The sequence below is a fragment of the Oncorhynchus clarkii genome, chromosome 1 (genome assembly GCF_045791955.1).
Source record: "Oncorhynchus clarkii lewisi isolate Uvic-CL-2024 chromosome 1, UVic_Ocla_1.0, whole genome shotgun sequence".
In the NCBI taxonomy this organism is placed as follows: domain Eukaryota; kingdom Metazoa; phylum Chordata; class Actinopteri; order Salmoniformes; family Salmonidae; genus Oncorhynchus; species Oncorhynchus clarkii.
In genome coordinates, this window is record NC_092147.1 from 4,034,352 (window position 1) to 4,056,312 (window position 21,961).

Sequence of the window (21,961 nt, forward strand, 5' to 3'; positions counted from 1 at the left end):
GAGACGGGCTGGTTGACTTTAAGATCTCTTTAAATTTGACAATTAAAAAAACATTTTTTTTTAGCAAACACTCTCGTCCAGAGTAACTTACAGGAGCAATTTGAGTTAAGTGCTTTACTCAAGGGAACATTGACAGATATTTCACCCTATTCGACTCAGGGATTTGAACCAGCGAACAACCCCCCCCCCCCCCCCCCATGGTCAAATTAAAATGCTGAGTGGGTAATGTACACAGTAGGGACAAAAACTAACATCCACCTCACGATATATTACCTCACAATATACTACCTCACAGTATATTACCTCACAACCTCACAATATACTACCTCACAAAATACTACCTCACAATATACTACCTCACAATATACTACCTCACGATAAACGACCTCACGATAAACTACCTCACGATAAACTACCTCACGATAAACTACCTCACGATAAACTACCTCACAATATACTACCTCACAATATACTACCTCACAGTATACTACCTCACAACCTCACAATATACTACCTCACAATATACTACCTCACGATATACTACCTCACGATATACTACTTCACAGTATATTACCTCACAACCTCACAATATACTATCTCACAATATACTACCCCACAATATATTATCTCACAATCCACTACCTTACAATATACTATCTCATGTTGTTTACCTCTGATAACCTAGAAGCTGCTCCCTTGACACCAAACTGAGAAAACAATCAGCTCATTCTTACAGCGCAACCATAGAATCAGCTGCTTAGTGGATCAATGTACTGCAAAGCTGTGTTTGAATCTGGGGGTGTGGTAGGGGGGTGGGTCAGTTCTGTCTATTCACTGCTGTGATTGGTGGAGTGAGTGACCGATACAAAAGTGTAGCGTGTCAGTGACTGCCTGACGACAGTGTGGTAGTGTGGTGCCTCCGATACCTACCTGATATGTGTTGTCAAAGCTGTCATACATGAACCTCGTGATCAGAGATGTCTTCCCAACTACAAGAAAAAACAAAGATAGAGATAAAAAGAGAGAGAGAGAGAGAGAGAGAGAGATGGGGATAGAGAGAGGGATAGAGAGAGAGAGAGGGGGATAGAGAGAGAGAGAGAGAGAGAGAGAGAGAGAGAGAGAGAGAGAGAGAGAGAGAGAGAGAGAGAGAGAGAGATAGAGAGGGGGATAGAGAGAGAGAGAGGGAGGGATAGAGAGAGAGAGAGAGAGAGAGAGAGAGGAAGAGAGATAGAGGGATAGAGAGAGAGAGAGAGAGGGATAGAGAGAGAGAGAGGGATAGAAAGAGAGAGGGATAGAGGGATAGAGAGAGAGAGGGGGATAGAGAGAGAGAGAGAGAGAGAGAGAGAGAGAGAGAGAGAGAGGAAGAGAGATAGAGGAAGAGGGATAGAGAGAGAGAGAGAGAGAGAGAGAGAGAGAGAGAGAGAGAGAGATAGAGAGGGGGATAGAGAGAGGGATAGAGAGAGAGAGAGAGGGGGATAGAGAGAGAGAGAGAGAGAGAGAGAGAGAGGAAGAGAGATAGAGGGATAGAGAGAGAGAGAGAGGGATAGAGAGAGAGGGGATAGAAAGAGAGAGGGATAGAGGGATAGAGAGAGAGAGAGAGAGAGAGAGAGAGAGAGAGAGAGAGAGAGAGAGAGAGATGTGGGGTTAGATGGGTTTTGGAACAGAGAGAGTGACATTCCAGCTGTTTGTGCTGAAACAGTGAATACATAATGACTACACTTTAGGGGAGGTGCACTGTCTAACAGAAGAAACTATACGAATAACAAACACCCTGATGAAGAGAGATCTTTAGCCTGAGGACTTATTCATTTCATACAACAACGAAAAAATTCTTAGCATTTTCCACAATAAAGCTTTTTCATATGTTGGCAATATAGGATGATATCTGTAATATTTCCTTTAGATGTTCTTTTCACAGGCCAGATAGGAAATGAGAAAGGTTATCAGACCCGGTGCAGGGCTAGAATGTGCCTCAATATAACCCTCAAATGGTGCACTTTGCAACCAAAGTCTCGTTCTCTTCTCAGGCTTTTCATGTTAGCAGACACTCTTAGCAACTTACAGGTGCAATTAGGTCGAGGGCACATCGACAGATTTGAAAGGATTCGAACACTCTTAACCGCTAGGCTACCCGCAAGGCCACCCGCTAGGTTACTCGCTAGGCTACTCGCTAGGCTACCCGCTAGGTTACTCGCTAGGCTACTCGCTAGGCTACTCGGCAGGCTACCCGCTAGGTTACTCGCTAGGCTACTCGCTAGGCTACCCACTAGGTTACCTGCTAGGCCACTTGTTAGGCCATGTGCTAGGTTACTCGCTAGGCCACTCGCTAGGCTACCCGCTAGGCTCAGCTATGGTCCAGGGTCGTTGAAAGTACTTGAGGAAATGACACATCCTCAACAGTGCGCTGCCTGTGCAAACACACACAGACACAGACACAGGTAAACCACCTGCTGGTTAACGCACACACATACAGTCGGGGGGCTTTGGAGGTGGCTCATATGTAATCAGAGAGGGAAAAGCCCGGTTCTGCTCTAGTTGACGAGGCTGGCATGACAAGGAAAGCTCTCGTCCACAAGTCATTTAAATGCTAATTTCCCCAAAGACACAAGACTGTCAGATTTTACAGTGAAATGGATTTGAATGAATAGGGCTCATAGGGCCTGGTAGAAACCTAGCTAGCACATTTGGTTCCTTGGAAGTTGTGGGAATGTACATTCTTTATTTCACATTGATTGTGACAACAAAGCTGTACATTTCCTGATCGGTAAACTGAAGAAAAAATGTAAACATTCTGAGAACAGAAGATAAAGTTTTTCGGTTGCAGGGAGGTTCTGAGAACGTTTTACTCTGGTTCCAGGGAGGTTCTGAGAACGTTTAACTCTGGTTCCAGGGAGGTTCTGAGAACGTTTAACTCTGGTTCTAGGGAGGTTCTGAGAACGTTTAACTCTGGTTCCAGGGAGGTTCTGAGAACGTTTAACTCTGGTTCTAGGGAGGTTCTGAGAACGTTTAACTCTGGTTCCAGGGAGGTTCTGAGAACGTTTAACTCTGGTTCTAGGGAGGTTCTGAGAACGTTTTAATCTGGTTCCAGGGAGGTTCTGAGAACGTTTAACTCTGGTTCCAGGGAGGTTCTGAGAACGTTTAACTCTGGTTCCAGGGAGGTTCTGAGAACATTTTAATCTGGTTCCAGGGAGGTTCTGAGAACGTTTTACTCTGGTTCCTTGAAAGTTTTCCTGGGAGGTTTTATTATTTTTGGTGTGGAGACCAGTGGTGCCCCTACTGTCTCTCTGTGGTGTAGAGCCCAGTGGTGCCCCTACTGTCTCTCTGTGGTGTAGAGCCCAATGGTGCCCCTACTGTCTCTCTGTGGTGTAGAGCCCTGTGGTGCCCCTACTGTCTCTCTGTGGTGTAGAGCCCAGTGGTGCCCCTACTGTCTCTCTGTGGTGTAGAGCCCTGTGGTGCCTCTACTATCTCTCTGTGGTGTAGAGCCCAGTGATGCCCCTACTGTCTCTCTGTGGTGTAGAGCCTTAGTGGTGCCCCTACTGTCTCTCTGTGGTGTAGAGCCCAGTGATGCTTCTACTGTCTCTCTGTGGTGTAGAGCCCAATGGTGCCCCAACCACTGTCCCAATAAGGGATATTTCTTAATTTTTTTCGGGCCAGTTTAATTTAGGCCCTGTCCAAAAGAAGCTCCTCCTCACAAGGCACTTATGTAGATGAAACAATCTGCCAGATGTAAGCAATAGGTAGAATACACGTTGAAGTCAATTTAAGCTCTGTAAAACGATTTGACTGAACGTAGTGATTCATGAGTATCATTAAAACAGGTTAACATGCCCCACCAACTTTAGAAAACTATACAGAAAGAGCTCTTACATTTCTGAAAGAAGTAAATCAAATCAACTGAATGATGAGACTAGTCAGATGAACTGACATAGCTGACACACCGTGAACCAACAGGTTGCGGGTTCAAATCCCAGGTGAGGACATGTTGAATAGTAATTACTGAACATTCGCAATGGAATCATGTATGTCAAATATGTACGTTGAAAACAGTTTGAGTATCCCTTGACAACAGATGACGAGCCATGAATGGATCAGTGGTTCACCAATCAGGGCCTCGATTTGCTCGGCAACAGGTACAAGATGTGATGTGTGATTAAACTATTCTTGGGTGGGAGCCAATGTCCTGAAAACTGATTCACAGACAACGTTCCCATTACACATTATATTGAATATATTCTGAGAACTCTGAGTATGTTTGGGGGGGTCATTGATGGAATATTCTCCTAACCAACAGAGAACTGGACACATTAATGTTCATTTAACATGTCTAGAACATTAATACATTTAGTTCTGAGAACATGGTAACCACTTTCTAGGTAAGTTCTGTTAGACATTAATAAGGGAATGGTAACCCCTTTCTGGGTAGGTTTTGTTAGACATTAATAAGGGAATGGTAACCACTTTCTGGGTAAGTTCTGTTAGACATTAATAAGGGAATGGTAACCACTTTCTGGGTAAGTTCTGTTAGACATTAATAAGGGAATGGTAACCACTTTCTGGGGAGTTCTGTTAGACATTAATAAGGGAATGGTAACCACTTTCTGGGTAAGTTCTGTTAGACATTAATAAGGGAATGGTAACCACTTTCTGGCTAAGTTCTGTTAGACATTAATAAGGGAATGGTAACCACTTTCTGGGTAAGTTCTGTTAGACATTAATAAGGGAATGGTAACCACTTTCTGGGTAAGTTCTGTTAGACATTAATAAGGGAATGGTAACCACTTTCTGGGTAAGTTCTGTTAGACATTAATAAGGGAATGGTAACCACTTTTTGGGTAAGTTCTGTTAGACATTAATAAGGGAATGGTAACCACTTTCTGGGTAAGTTCTGTTAGACATTAATAAGGGAATGGTAACCACTTTCTGGGTAAGTTCTGTTAGACATTAATAAGGGAATGGTAACCACTTTCTGGCTAAGTTCTGTTAGACATTAATAAGGGAATGGTAACCACTTTCTGGGTAAGTTCTGTTAGACATTAATAAGGGAATGGTAACCACTTTCTGGGTAAGTTCTGTTAGACATTAATAAGGGAATGGTAACCACTTTCTGGGTAAGTTCTGTTAGACATTAATAAGGGAATGGTAACCACTTTCTGGGTACGTTCTGTTAGACATTAATAAGGGAATGGTAACCACTTTCTGGGTACGTTCTGTTAGACATTAATAAGGGAATGGTCTAATGGGAACATTTATTACACATCACGGGAACATTCCTATGAAAACACGAGCTAGTTACCTAACGAGACTCTTAAGGGAACGTTCTCTAAAGTTGTGGGAACGTTTGTTGTTAGCTGGGAGGAGCCTACCATATCCATCTCAGCCTGGGAGGATCCACGGCCCCTCAGGGCTGAACATACCTGTCCTGCAACCGCCTCACTCTTCCACTTCCTGCTCCTCCACTCCTCTGCAGTAACTCTGCCTGCTCCTCCACAACACTATGCTTCCTCCTCCCTCTACCTCCACTCCTCCTCAGGAACTCTGCCTGCTCCTCCACTCCTACTCCTCCCTCCACCTCCACTCCTCCTCAGTAACTCTGCCTGCTCCTCCACTCCTACTCCTCCCTACACCTCCACTCCTCCTCAGTAACTCTGCCTGCTCCTCCACTCCTCCACTCCTCCTCAGTAACTCTGCCTGCTCCTCCACTCCTCCTCAGTAACTCTGCCTGCTCCTCCACTCCTCCTCCTCCCTCTACCTCCACTCCTCCTCAGTAACTCTGCCTGCTCCTCCACTCCTCCTCAGTAACTCTGCCTGCTCCTCCACTCCTCCTCCTCCCTCTACCTCCACTCCTCCTCAGTAACTCTGCCTGGTCCTCCACTCCTCCTCAGTAACTCTGCCTGCTCCTCCACTCCTCCTCCTCCCTCTACCTCCACTCCTCCTCAGTAACTCTGCCTGCTCCTCCACTCCTCCTCAGTAACTCTGCCTGCTCCTCCACTCCTCCTCAGTAACTCTGCATGCTCCTCCACTCCACTATGCTTCCTCCTCCCTCCCTCCACCTCCACCTCCTCAGTAACTCTGCCTGCTCCTCCACTCCTCCTCAGTAACTCTGCCTGCTCCTCCACTCCACTATGCTTCCTCCTCCCTCCTACCTCCACTCCTCCTCAGTAACTCTGCCTGCTCCTCCACCCCTCCTCAGTAACTCTGCCTGCTCCTCCACTCCTCCTCAGTAACTCTGCCTGCTCCTCCACTCTTCCTCAGTAACTATGTCTGCTCCTCCACTCCTCCTCAGTAACTCTGCCTGCTCCTCCACTCCTCCTCAGTAACTCTGCCTGCTCCTCCACTCCTCCTCAGTAACTCTGCCTGCTCCTCCACTCCTCCTCCTCCCTCTACCTCCACTCCTCCTCAGTAACTCTGCCTGCTCCTCCACTCCTCCTCAGCAACTCTGCCTGCTCCTCCACTCCTCCTCAGTAACTCTGCCTGCTCCTCCACTCCTCCTCAGCAACTCTGCCTGCTCCTCCACTCCTCCTCAGTAACTCTGCCTGCTCCTCCACTCCTCCTCAGTAACTCTGCCTGCTCCTCCACTCCTCCTCAGTAACTCTGCCTGCTCCTCCACTCCTCCTCAGTAACTCCGCCTGCTCCTCCACTCCTCCTCAGTAACTCTGCCTGCTCCTCCACTCCTCCTCAGTAACTCTGCCTGCTCCTCCACTCCTCCTCCTCCCTCTTCCTCCACTCCTCCTCCTCCCTCTACCTCCACTCCTCCTCCCTCCTCCCTCTACCTCCACTCCTCCTCAGTAACTCTGCCTGCTCCTCCTCCCTCCTCCTCAGTAACTCTGCCTGCTCCTTTATTTTTTAGGTTGCAGGGAGGTTCTGGGAACGTTTATGTTTTAGGTTTCAGAGAGGTTCTGAGAACGTTTTAATAATCCTTTTAATAACACTGCTAGCTAATTTTGGGTAAACTTTTTTTTTTTTACTCCAAGCACAGATAGGACATATGGAAATTAATTTCCTTAGATATTAAATTAGTGGGCACAGCCAACACTGGAATACACTTAACAAGATAGAGGATAGAGAGAGTTTTGTTGATACTGAGAACAGAATGTATTTAGAAATAACATTCTTAGAATGTTCTCTTAACGTTATATATATTTTTGTGGTTTTCATGGACATTTTTCTTTATGTTCTTGGAACAATTTGAGAAAATGCCTTTAACTATCCTGCATATTTACCAGAAAGACACATAGCCTGGTTCCTCTCTAGGTTTCTTCCTAGGTTTTGGCCTTTCTAGGGAGTTCTTCCTAGCCACCGTGCTTCTACACCTGCATTGCTTGCTGTTTGGGGTTTTAGGCTGGGTTTCTGTACAGCACTTTGAGATATCAGCTGATGTACGAAGGGCTTTATAAATACATTTGATTTGATTTGATTTGAAAGTTGTGGACAGGTTCTATGCAAAATAACTATAGGACAACAAACACTCTCACCAAGCTCTGAGAAACATATGGTTCTCAGAACGTTACGTGCTACCTGGGAAGTGTGTGTGTGTGTGTGTGCGCGCGTGTGTCGGATATTGATCTGTGATCTAAGGAGGGGTGTTTTAGCGTTGCTTGTCTATAAACGTCTGTTAGAGACAGTCAATGAGGAGGGTTATTAGAGGAGATAGAGGCTTTCTCTGCCAGCCAGGTGTGTTGTAGCTGTATGTTATGAACCAATCAAATCTATCTTGGCTCTGACTGTGTAGAATAGAGAGATAGGACAGATATTACTAGCCTGGGTGCCAGGCTGAGACAGGACAGATATAACTAGCGTGGGTGCCAGGCTGAGACAGGACAGATATAACTAGCGTGGGTGCCAGGCTGAGACAGGACAGATATAACTAGCGTGGGTGCCAGGCTGAGATAGGACATATATAACTAGCCTGGGTGCCAGTCTGAGACAGGACAGATATTACTAGCCTGGGTGCCAGGCTGTTTCTGCTCTCCTTTGGGCTCCTGAGTTGCGCAGTGGTCTAAGGCACTGCATCTCAGTCACTGGTTCGAATCCAAGCTGTATAACATCCGGCCGTGAGTGGGAGTCCCATTGGCGGCGCACAATTGGCCAAGAGTCGTCTGGGTTTGGCCGGGGTAGGCCGTCATTGTAAATAAGAATTTGTTCTTAACTTAAACAAAAAAAAAAACTCCTTTATTTAACCTGGTAGGCCAGTTGAGAACAAGTTCTCAATTACAACTGCGACCTGGCCAAGATAAAGCAAAGCAGTGCGACACAAACAACAACACAGAGTTGCACATGGAATAAACAAGCACACAGTCAATAACACAATAGAATAATCTATATACAGTGTGTGCAAATGAGGTAAGATAAGGGAGGCAGAAGATGAATGTGCAAGTAGAGATACTGGGGGTGCAAAGGAGCAAAAAATTATAGTATGGGGATGAGGTAGTTGGATGGGCTATTTACAAGATGGGCTGTGTACAGGTGCCGTGATCTGTGAGCTCCTCTGACAGCTGGTGCTTGAAGTTAGTGAGGGAGATCATTTTCAGTGATTTTTGCAATTCGTTCCAGTCATTGGCAGCAGAGAACTGGAAGGAAAGGCAGCCAAAGGAGCAAAGACTTGTAGATGACCTGTAGCCAGTGTGTTTTTCATGGTTCGGGCCCCTTAGTTCCAGTGAAGGGAAATCTTAATGCCACAGCATACTAGACGATTATGTGCTTCCAACTTTGTGGCAACAGTTTGGGGAAGGCCCTTTCTTGTTTCAACATGACAATGCCCCCGTGCAAAAAGCGAGGTCCATACCGAAATATTTTGTCGAGATCAGTGTGGAAGAACTTGACTAGCCTGCACAAAGCCCTGACCTCAACCCCATCGAACACCGTTGGGATGAATTGGAACAACGACTGCGAGCCTGGCTTAATCACCCAACATGACCTCACTAATGCTCTTGTGGCTGAATGGAAGAAAGCCCCCACAGAAATGTCCCAACATCTAGTTGAAAGCCTTCCCAGAAGAGTGGAGGCTGTTAAAGCAGCAAAGGAGGAACCAATTTCATAATAACACCCATGATTTTGGAATGAGATGTTGGATGAGCAGGTGCCCACATACTGTTGGTCAAGTAGTGTATCAGTCCTGACCCCAAGCCCTATGGGATTTGTGACACCATCATCACTTCCTCTTCATAGAGGATGTAGGCCTAGCCAACCAGGAAGGAGGATATTTTAACTGACTTCCTGATTGATGGCAGAACAACGACTACTGCCCTCATTTTATATCTCTTAAATATTTCATGTATTATTTATGGAGCAGGCAGACTGGATGGCTTATGACATTATTCAGTTTATCACCTCTACCAGAGGAGAGTTGTCTGCACATAAATATGGAGCTCAGTTCAGTTCAGTTGCAGACTATGGTTGCATCTCAATTGGCACCCTATTCCCTATACAGTGCACTACTTTTAACCAGAGCCCTATGGGAGTAGGGCACCATTTGAGATGCAGACTATATTCCAGTGATGGATGGTATTATGTGAGTCTATCTCAGTGCTTTAGTTAATGAGGGGGCACAGGGTTTATACAGGAAGCAGGAGGAGCTAAGAGGAGCCAAAAGGAATCAGTCACCACGGTTGCGTCCCAAATGCCACCCTTTTTCCGATTAGCTCTGGTCAAAAGTAGGGCACTATATAGGGAATACCCAGCTAGCACATAATGTTCAGAGAACAACCCAGCAAGCACAAAATGCTCTGAGAACCACCCAGCTAGCACATAATGTTCTGAGAACCACCCAGCTAGCACAAAATGTTCCGAGAACCACCCAGCACATAACATTCTGACAACCACCCTGCACATAAAGTTCTGAGAACACTACCCAGCTTGAACATAAAGTTCTGAGAACACTACCCAGCTTGAACATAATGGTCTGAGAACACTACCCAGCTAGCACATAACGACCTGAGAAACACCCAGCTAGTGCCAATGTTCTGAGAACCATATGTTTCCTAGAGCTTGGTAAGAGGGTTCTTGTCCTATGGTTATTTTGCATACAACCTTCCCAAAACATTCTGGAAATGGTGCAGGATAGTTGCCTGGACTTGGAACATTCTCAGCACATTTAAGGAACTTGACAAAAATAATCATTTACATTTACACTACCGGTTATAGTACTGTGCATTACACCCTGAAACGTTGCACGTCCTCACTCAATGTTAACAATAATAAGTATGATAAGTACAGTCATCTACAGTGGTCAGTGGTCAGGATGAGGTGGGTCTATATTCATCTACAGTGGTCAGGATGAGGTAGACCTATGGTCATCTACAGCAGTCAGTGGTCAGGATGAGGTAGGTCTACATTCATCTACAGTGGTCAGGATGAGGTAGGTCTACATTAATCTACAGTGGTCAGGATGAGGTGGGTCTACATTCATCTACAGTGGTCAGGATGAGGTAGGTCTACATTAATCTACAGTGGTCAGGATGAGGTAGGTCTACATTAATCTACAGTGGTCAGGATGACGTAGGTCTACATTAATCTACAGTGGTCAGGATGAGGTGGGTCTATTCATCTACAGTGGTCAGGATGAGGTAGGTCTACATTTATCTACAGTGGTCAGAATGAGGTAGGTCTACATTAATCTACAGTGGTCAGGATGAGGTGGGTCTACATTCATCTACAGTGGTCAGGATGAGGTAGGTCTACATTTATCTACAGTGGTCAGAATGAGGTAGGTCTACATTTATCTACAGCAGTCGGTGGTCAGGATGAGGTAGGTCTACATTCATATACAGTGGTCAGGATGAGGTGGGTCTATTCATCTACAGTGGTCAGGATGAGGTAGGTCTACATTCATCTACAGCAGTCGGTGGTCAGGATGAGGTAGGTCTACATTAATCTACAGTGGTCAGGATGAGGTAGGTCTACATTCATCTACAGTGGTCAGGATGAGGTGGGTCTATTCATCTACAGTGGTCAGGATGAGGTGGGTCTACATTCATCTACAGTGGTCAGGATGACGTGGGTCTACATTCATCTACAGTGGTCAGGATGATGTGGGTCTACATTCATCTACAGTGGTCAGAATGAGGTGGGTCTACATTCATCTACAGTGGTCAGGATGAGGTAGGTCTATAGTCATCTACAGCAGTCGGTGGTCAGGATGAGGTAGGTGTACATTTATCTACAGCAGTCGGTGGTCAGGATGAGGTAGGTCTACATTCATCTACAGCAGTCGGTGGTCAGGATGAGGTAGGTCTACATTCATCATCAGCAGTCGGTGGTCAGGATGAGGTAGGTCTACATTCATCTACAGCAGTCGGTGGTCAGGATGAGGTAGGTATACATTTATCTACAGCAGTCAGTGGTCAGGATGAGGTAGGTCTATAGTCATCTACAGCAGTCGGTGGTCAGGATGAGGTAGGTCTACAGTCATCTACAGCAGTCGGTGGTCAGGATGAGGTAGGTCTATAGTCATCTACAGCAGTCGGTGGTCAGGATGAGGTAGGTCTACAGTCATCTACAGCAGTCGGTGGTCAGGATGAGGTAGGTCTACAGTCATCTACAGCAGTCGGTGGTCAGGATGAGGTAGGTCTACAGTCATCTACAGCAGTCGGTGGTCAGGATGAGGTAGGTCTATAGTCATCTACAGCAGTCGGTGGTCAGGATGAGGTAGGTGTACATTTATCTACAGCAGTCGGTGGTCAGGATGAGGTAGGTCTACAGTCATCTACAGCAGTCGGTGGTCAGGATGAGGTAGGTCTACATTCATCTACAGCAGTCGGTGGTCAGGATGAGGTAGGTCTACAGTAATCTACAGCAGTCGGTGGTCAGGATGAGGTAGGTCTACATTCATCTACAGCAGTCGGTGGTCAGGATGAGGTAGGTCTACATTTATCTACAGCAGTCGGTGGTCAGGATGAGGTAGGTGTACATTCATCTACAGCAGTCGGTGGTCAGGATGAGGTAGGCCTACATTTATCTACAGCAGTCGGTGGTCAGGCCTCACGGGTCTTTCGCTACCAGTTTTGTCTTGGCTCGTTTTCTTTTGCAGGTGCTTCAAAAGAAGAGAAGTTGGGTTTGTAGCAGTGGAGACGTGCTTCTCTCCTGTTTCCGTGTTCCGTTGATATTCTGGTCATGTTGGCTTCCCACCAGATCAAAGTAATGGGAGTACTTCCACACCGCGCCAACACAGACGGAATAATAATCTTTACAAATGTATTATGGATCAATAACTGTAACAGGAAGGGAATGATAACAAAGTAAGAAAGTAACAACGACTTATCTAACCCTAACCCCCCACTGATCTGCACCTAGACCCAATTACCCCCCCCCCCCACTGATCTGCACCTAGACCCAATGACCCCCCCACCGCCAACTGATCTGCACCTAAACCCAATGAACCCCCCCCCACTGATCTGCACCTAGACCCAATGACAGACATCCTGAAACGGCTGTTTGATTGCTCTGATAATGCAACTAATGACAGGAAATAAAATGTGTCACTCGGCTTCTTCAAAAATAATATAATCTATTTCAGTATCTACCGAAAGATGTTTAAGAGAGAGACCCAACCTCCTCTGCTTGTACAGGGCCACCAGCATATGAATCAATGTGCTCCCCAATCAGCAAGCATCTCTACAAAGTCTTCTGAATCAGTCATTATGCTAATTGCAACTATGCTAATTATCGCTATCTTAGCACGTTTAGCAGTGGGTTTGTCCTAGTTTATCTCATAAATATCAAAACAGTCAGTCTGTTTGCATGATAATTGTTTCATGCATAAGCGAATCATAGCAATTAAAACTGTAAAGTTACCGTATAGCGATACAAGTTTAATGAAGCAAGTTGGCTTAAAACTGTTTCTCTGAAATTATACAGCAATACAAGTTTAATGAAGCAAGTTGGCTTAAAACTGTTTCTCTGTAATTACTGTACACACAAACTCATTCAGTCATACAAAATACACAAAGATCAACATAATAAATAAATGAAGAATAATTAACATGTTTGCTATATAATCCTACTCATTCTATCTACTCAAAAATACTCAGTTAGCTATATGTACTCAGCTGGATATGTTTCAGTGCAAAGCAATAGGGGCGGCAGGGTAACCTAGTGGTCAGAGCGTTGGACTAGTAACCGGAAGGTTGCAAGAGCTGACAAGGTACAAATCTGTGGTTCTAGCCCCTGTGGTTCTAGCCCCTGAACAGGCAGTTAAACCACTAGGCCGTCATTGTAAATAAGAATTTGTTCTTAACTGACTTGCCTAGTTAAATTAATACAAAATAAAAACATAGATGATTATGGTTGTGTAACACAGAGAGATGCATCCTAAATAGCTCTGGTCTAAAGTAGTGCACTACTATATAGGGTGCCATTTTGAGACAGAGTTAGTTACAACAAGTTCTATATCAACAACAGTGGAAAGGAAAACACCATTCATTTCTCTGCGGTTGAAAGTTACCATGGTGACAGCTAGCAGCACAATTACCCTGTCTTGTGAGGAGGGGGGTGAGAGAGAGAGGGATGACTCCACTGTTATGGACATAACACATCATATTTCTTGTTCACTAACTTATGTTGCACAACTCATTACCAAGGCTAACTAATTACAGTGTTACCTCACTGTAAGAGCAACGTACGCAGCAGTTTAGCCTACCCCGTCTCTCTATATCCAGTCTCTCTATATCCAGTCTCTCTATCCAGTCTCTCTATCCCACCCCTCTCTCTATCCCGTCTCTATATCCAGTCTCTATATCCAGTCTCTATATCCAGTCTCTCTATCCAGTCTCTCTATCCAGTCTCTCTATATCCCGTCTCTCTATCCAGTCTCTCTGTCCAGTCTCTCTGTCCAGTCTCTCTATCCAGTCTCTCTATCCAGTCTCTCTATCCAGTCTCTCTATCCCGTCTCTATATCCAGTCTCTCTATCCAGTCTCTCTATATCCAGTCTCTCTATATCCCGTCTCTCTATATCCAGTCTCTCTATCCAGTCTCTCTATATCCAGTCTCTCTATATCCCGTCTCTCTATATCCAGTCTCTCTATCCAGTCTCTCTATCCAGTCTCTCTATCCAGTCTCTCTATATCCAGTCTCTCTATCCAGTCTCTCTGTCCAGTCTCTCTATCCAGTCTCTCTATCCAGTCTCTCTATCCAGTCTCTCTATCCAGTCTCTCTATCCAGTCTCTATATCCAGTCTCTATATCCAGTCTCTCTATCCAGTCTCTCTATATCCAGTCTCTCTCTATCCAGTCTCTCTATCCAGTCTCTCTATCCAGTCTCTCTATCCAGTCTCTCTATCCCGCCTCTCTATCCCGTCTCTATATCCCGCCTCTCTATCCCGTCTCTATATCCCGCCTCTCTATCCCATCTCTATATCCCATCTCTCTATCCAGTCTCTCTATCCAGTCTCTCTATCCCGTCTCTCTATCCAGTCTCTCTATCCAGTCTCTCTATCCCATCTCTCTATCCCATCTCTCTATCCCATCTCTCTATCCCATCTCTCTATCCAGTCTCTCTATCCAGTCTCTCTATCCAGTCTCTCTATCCAGTCTCTCTATCCAGTCTCTCTATCCCGTCTCTCTATCCAGTCTCTCTATCCCTTCTCTCTATCCAGTCTCTCTATCCAGTCTCTCTATCCAGTCTCTCTATCGAGTCTCTCTATCCCGTCTCTCTATCCAGTCTCTCTATCCAGTCTCTCTATCCAGTCTCTCTATCCAGTCTCTCTATCCAGTCTCTCTATCCAGTCTCTCTATCCCGTCTCTCTATCCAGTCTCTCCATCCAGTCTCTCCATCCAGTCTCTCTATCCCATCTCTCTATCCCGTCTCTCTATCCAGTCTCTCTATCCAGTATCTCTATCCCGTCTCTATCCCGTCTCTATCCCGTCTCTATCCAGTCTCTCTATCCAGTCTCTCTATCCCGTCTCTATATCCAGTCTCTCTATCCAGTCTCTCTATCCAGTCTCTCCAGCCAAGCCACAGGTTCTAGGTGTCGCTACTCCACTCCATTAATTTCAATAACTGTGCTGCAGTCATAGCCCCCCACAGTTAAGATAATTCAGCCCACGGGGGGGGGCAGTATTCAGCAGCCAATTTGTGTTCATTTAATCATCAAGGTGAGAGAGGGAAGCTCGGCTGAGCACAACATCACATCTGAGACCATTTGGAGAATATTAATATAATATTAATATAATATAATACTAATATAATATAATATTATTATAATATTCAGAGGCCCAAACGTAATTAGAAACAGGTTTGATTATAGTTTGTATAATAACAAGGCCTACAGTCTCTCTGCATCCCCAACAAGGCATAACAACAAGCCCAACAGCATGTCTGCCCCCCCCCCCAACAAGGCATAACAACAAGCCCAACAGCATGTCTGCATCCCCAACAAGGCATAACAACAAGCCCAACAGCATGTCTGCCCCCCCCCCCGAACAAGGCATAACAACAAGCCCAACAGCATGTCTGCATCCCCAACAAGGCATAACAACAAGCCCAACAGCATGTCTGCCCCCCCCCCCAACAAGGCATAACAACAAGCCCAACAGCATGTCTGCATCCCCAACAAGGCATAACAACAAGCCCAACAGCTAGTCTGCCCCCCCCCCCAACAAGGCATAACAACAAGCCCAACAGCTAGTCTGCATCCCCAACAAGGCATAACAACAAGCCCAACAGCTAGTCTGCCCCCCCCCCAACAAGGCATAACAACAAGCCCAACAGCTAGTCTGCATCCCCAACAAGGCATAACAACAAGCCCAACAGCATGTCTGCATCCCCAACAAGGCATAACAACAAGCCCAACAGCATGTCTGCATCCCCAACAAGGCATAACAACAAGCCCAACAGCATGTCTGCATCCCCAACAAGGCATAACAACAAGCCCAACAGCATGTCTGCATCCCCAACAAGGCATAACAACAAGCCCAACAGCTAGTCTGCCCCCCCCCAACAAGGCATAACAACAAGCCCAACAGCATGTCTGCCCCCCCCCCCCCCCCAACAAGGAATAACAACAAGCCCAACAGCTAGTCTGCCCCCCCCAACAAGGAATAACAACAAGCCCAACAGCTAGTCTGCCCCCCCCCCCCCCCAACAAGGAATAACAACAAGCCCAACAGCTAGTCTGCCCCCCCCCCAACAAGGAATAACAACAAGCCCAACAGCATGTCTGCATCCCCAACAAGGCATAACAACAAGCCCAACAGCTTGTCTGCACCCCCCCCCCCCCCCCAACAAGGCATAACAACAAGCCCAACAGCTAGTCTGCCCCCCCCCAACAAGGAATAACAACAAGCCCAACAGCATGTCTGCATCCCCAACAAGGCATAACAACAAGCCCAACAGCATGTCTGCCCCCCCCCCAACAAGGCATAACAACAAGCCCAACAGCTAGTCTGCACCCCCCCCCGCCCCCCCAACAAGGAATAACAACAAGCCCAACAGCTAGTCTGCCCCCCCCCCCCCCAACAAGGCGTAACAACAAGCCCAACAGCTAGTCTGCCCCCCCCAACAAGGCATAACAACAAGCCCAACAGCTAGTCTGCCCCCCCCCCAACAAGGAATAACAACAAGCCCAACAGCTAGTCTGCCCCCCCCAACAAGGCATAACAACAAGCCCAACAGCTAGTCTGCCCCCCCCCCCCCAACAAGGAATAACAACAAGCCCAACAGCTTGTCTGCCCCCCCACAACAAGGCATAACAACAAGCCCAACAGCTAGTCTGCCCCCCCCCCCCAACAAGGAATAACAACAAGCCCAACAGCTAGTCTGCCCCCCCCAACAAGGCATAACAACAAGCCCAACAGCTTGTCTGCACCCCCCCCCCCCCCCCCCAACAAGGCATAACAACAAGCCCAACAGCTTGTCTGCCCCCCCACAACAAGGCATAACAACAAGCCCAACAGCTAGTCTGCACCCCCCCCCCCCAACAAGGCATAACAACAGGCCCAACAGCTTGTGTGCCTCACCCCCCCAACAAGGCATAACAACAAGCCCAACAGCTAGTCTGCCCCCCCCCCAACAAGGAATAACAACAAGCCCAACAGCTTGTCTGCCCCCCCACAACAAGGCATAACAACAAGCCCAACAGCTTGTCTGCACCCCCCCCCCCCCCCAACAAGGCATAACAACAGGCCCAACAGCTTGTGTGCCTCACCCCCCCAACAAGGCATAACAACAAGCCCAACAGCATGTCTGCCCCCCCCCCCCCAACAAGGAATAAAAACAAGCCCAACAGCTTGTCTGCCCCCCCACAACAAGGCATAACAACAAGCCCAACAGCTTGTCTGCACCCCCCCCCCCCCCCCCCCCCAACAAGGCATAACAACAGGCCCAACAGCTTGTGTGCCTCACCCCCCCCAACAAGGCATAACAACAAGCCCAACAGCATGTCTGCCCCCCCCCCCCACAACAAGGCATAACAACAAGCCCAACAGCTTGTCTGCCCCCCCCCCCCCCCCCCCCCCCCCACAACAAGGCACTAACACTATTAAATGACCCTATATAACACTATTAAATGACCCTATATACCACTATTAAATGACCCTATAAAACACTATTAAATGACCCTATATAACACTATTAAATGACCCTATAAAACACTATTAAATGACCCTATATAACACTATTAAATGACCCTATATAACACTATTAAATGACCCTATAACACTATTAAATGACCCTATAACACTATTAAATGACCCTATATAACACTATTAAATGACCCCATAACACTATTAAATGACCCTATAACACTATTAAATGACCCTATATACCACTATTAAATGACCCTATATACCACTATTAAATGACCCTATATAACACTATTAAATGACCCTATATAACACTATTAAATGACCCTATATAACACTATTAAATGACCCTATAACACTATTAAATGACCCTATATAACACAATTAAATGACCCTATATAACACTATTAAATGACTCTATATAACACTATTAAATGACCCTATATAACACTATTAAATGACCCTATATAACACTATTAAATGACCCTATAACACTATTAAATGACCCTATATAACACTATTAAATGTTGGGTCATTCAGAGTAGTGCTCTGACTGGGGAATATCATGATTGTACTGTAAATATCACAGTACTCTGACTGGGGAATATCATGATTGTACTGTAAACATCACAGTACTCTGACTGGGGAATATCATGATTGTACTGTAAATATCACAGTACTCTGACTGGGGAATATCATGATTATACTGTAAATATCACAGTACTCTGACTGGGGAATATCATGATTGTACTGTAAATATCACAGTACTCTGACCGGGGAATATCATGATTATACTGCATAATTTAATCTCTCTCTCTCTCTCTCTCACGCACTCTCTCACGCACTCTCTCTGAGCCCTGATCTGCTAATAGGACTGAAAGCGGTAAGACTAATCTACATATATGCTAATGAGGCTCCCCTGTGGTTTCTTAATTAGTGTCTGTCTGAGCCATAGCTGTGGTGATTGCGGGTTGGGATGGTCAAGGTGCATTGTTTGTTGTGATTTGTTGATATTCGAGGTATGGTTTAATCACGCCTTCAGATAATAACCTACAGTAGATGCCTTTTAAAAAAGACAGTTAAGATTACAAAATTGTCAGTTAATTTGTTGATGTCACAAGACCGACTTCGTAATGATCTAGGCTGGAAATTATAATCATCCTAGCTAAGCACATTTGGTTCCTTGGAAGTTGTGGGAACCTACGTTTTTGGTTTCCCATTGGTTCTGGAAATGAAGCCATAAATTTCCTGACCAGTAAAACTGAACGTTTTTTTTTAAACGTTCTGAGAACGGAAGTGAACATTTGGCCTAAGAATGTTTTACTCTGGTTCCAGGGAGGTTCTGAGAATGTTTTACTCTGGTTCCAGGGAGGTTCTGAGAATGTTTTACTCTGGTTCCAGGGAGGTTCTGAGAATGTTTTACTCTGGTTCCAGGGAGGTTCTGAGAATGTTTTACTCTAGTTCCAGGGAGGTTCTAAGAATGTTTTACTCTGGTTCCAGGGAGGTTCTGAGAATGTTTTACTCTGGTTCCAGGGAGGTTCTAAGAATGTTTTACTCTGGTTCCAGGGAGGTTCTGAGAATGTTTTACTCTGGTTCCAGGGAGGTTCTGAGAATGTTTTACTCTGGTTCCAGGGAGGTTCTGAGAATGTTTTACTCTAGTTCCAGGGAGGTTCTAAGAATGTTTTACTCTGGTTCCAGGGAGGTTCTGAGAATGTTTTACTCTGGTTCCAGGGAGGTTCTAAGAATGTTTTACTCTGGTTCCAGGGAGGTTCTGAGAATGTTTTACTCTGGTTCCAGGGAGGTTCTGAGAATGTTTTACTCTGGTTCCAGGGAGGTTCTGAGAATGTTTTACTCTGGTTCCAGGGAGGTTCTGAGAATGTTTTACTCTGGTTCCTTGAACGGTTTCCTGGGAGGTTTCATTAACGCTCTGAGAATGGAAATTATAGTTAAAAAATATATATATTATAACTTCCTTAAAACATTTTCACTGCATGTTTCAATAAGTATATTATAAACAGTGCGAGCTTATTTTTTGGTTAACTTTTTAAAACTCCAAGCACACATGCAAATTAATTTCCTTAGGCATTAATTAATGGGATGGCAGGTAGCCTAGTGGTTAGAATATTGGGCCAGTAACCTGAAAGGTTGCTAGTTCTAATCCCTGAGCCGGCAAGGTAATAATCTGTCGTTCTGCCCCTTGAACAAGGCAGTTAACCCACTGTTCCTAGACCAGTTAACCCACTGTTCCTAGGCCAGTTAACCCACTGTTCCTAGGCCAGTTAACCCACTGTTCCTAGACCAGTTAACCCACTGTTCCTAGACCAGTTAACCCACTGTTCCTAGACCAGTTAACCCACTGTTCCTAGGCCGTCATTGTAAATAAGAATGTGTTCTTAACTGACTTGCCAAGTTAAATAAAAAGGTACAATAATAACCATGCAAACACATGTATTTTTTTTATTGTGACATAGCATCAGTGAGATTCTGTTCTCTAGCCATGGAGTTAGTCCACTGGACCACCAGGATGGAGCTAGCATGCAGTATTGTGACATAGCATCAGAGAGATTCTGTTCTCTAGCCATGGAGTTAGTCCACTGGACCACCAGGATGGAGCTAGCATGCAGTATTGTGACATAGCATCAGAGAGATTCTGTTCTCTAGCCATGGACTTAGTCCACTGGACCACCAGGACGGAGCTAGCATGCAGTATTGTGACATAGCATCAGAGAGATTCTGTTCTCTAGCCATGGAGTTAGTCCACTGGACCACCAGGACGGAGCTAGCATGCAGTATTGTGACATAGCATCAGAGAGATTCTGTTCTCTAGCCATGGAGTTAGTCCACTGGACCACCAGACGGAGCTAGCATGCAGTATTGTGACATAGCATCAGTGAGATTCTGTTCTCTAGCCATGGAGTTAGTCCACTGGACCACCAGGACGGAGCTAGCATGCAGTATTGTGACATAGCATCAGTGAGATTCTGTTCTCTAGCCATGGACTTAGTCCACTGGACCACCAGGATGGAGCTAGCATGCAGTATTGTGACATAGCATCAGTGAGATTCTGTTCTCTAGCCATGGACTTAGTCCACTGGACCACCAGGACGGAGCTAGCATGCAGTATTGTGACATAGCATCAGTGAGATTCTGTTCTCTAGCCATGGACTTAGTCCACTGGACCACCAGGATGGAGCTAGCATGCAGTATTGTGACATAGCATCAGAGAGATTTTGTTCTCTAGCCATGGACTTAGTCCACTGGACCACTAGGACGGAGCTAGCATGCAGTATTGTTTCACACATACAGTGCCTTGCGAAAGTATTCGGCCCCCTTGAACTTTGCGACCTTTTGCCACATTTCAGGCTTCAAACATAAAGATATAAAACTGTATTTTTTTGTGAAGAATCAACAACAAGTGGGACACAATCATGAAGTGGAACGACATTTATTGGATATTTCAAACTTTTTTAACAAATCAAAAACTGAAATATTGGGCGTGCAAAATTATTCAGCCTCCTTAAGTTAATACTTTGTAGCGCCACCTTTTGCTGCGATTACAGCTGTAAGTCGCATGGGGTATGTCTCTATCAGTTTTGCACATCGAGAGACTGACATTTTTTCCCATTCCTCCTTGCAAAACAGCTCGAGCTCAGTGAGGTTGATGGAGAGCATTTGTGAACAGCAGTTTTCATTTCTTTCCACAGATTCTCAATTGGATTCAGGTCTGGACTTTGACTTGGCCATTCTAACACCTGGATATGTTTATTTTTGAACCATTCCATTGTAGATTTTGCTTTATGTTTTGGATCATTGTCTTGTTGGAAGACAAATCTCCGTCCCAGTCTCAGGTCTTTTGCAGACTCCATCAGGTTTTCTTCCAGAATGGTCCTGTATTTGGCTCCATCCATCTTCCCATCAATTTTAACCATCTTCCCTGTCCCTGCTGAAGAAAAGCAGGCCCAAACCATGATGCTGCCACCACCATGTTTGACAGTGGGGATGGTGTGTTCAGCTGTGTTGCTTTTACGCCAAACATAACGTTTTTCATTGTTGCCAAAAAGTTCCATTTTGGTTTCATCTGACCAGAGCACCTTCTTCCACATGTTTGGTGTGTCTCCCAGGTGGCTTGTGGCAAACTTTAAACAACACTTTTTATGGATATCTTTAAGAAATTGCTTTCTTCTTGCCACTCTTCCATAAAGGCCAGATTTGTGCAATATACGACTGATTGTAGATCTCTGCAGTCATCCAGAGTGATCATGGGCCTCTTGGCTGCATCTCTAATCAGTCTTCTCCTTGTATGAGCTGAAAGTTTAGAGGGACGGCCAGGTCTTGGTAGATTTGCAGTGGTCTGATACTCCTTCCATTTCAAGATTATCGCTTGCACAGTGCTCCTTGGGATGTTTAAAGCTTGGGAAATCTTTTTGTATCCAAATCCGGCTTTAAA

At 45.5% G+C, this 21,961-nt stretch overlaps 1 protein-coding gene across 1 annotated transcript in view; it reads right to left on the reverse strand.

The window, feature by feature from the left end:
- Positions 1–21,961, reverse strand: part of LOC139414735 (ras-related protein Rab-6B-like) — a 161,935-nt gene that overhangs the window by 89,149 nt on the left and 50,825 nt on the right. Inside the window, exon 2 of the mRNA XM_071162433.1 lies at positions 931–989. Within this exon, the coding sequence (XP_071018534.1) occupies positions 931–989 (59 nt within the window). The remainder of the gene's footprint in view (positions 1–930; positions 990–21,961) is intronic.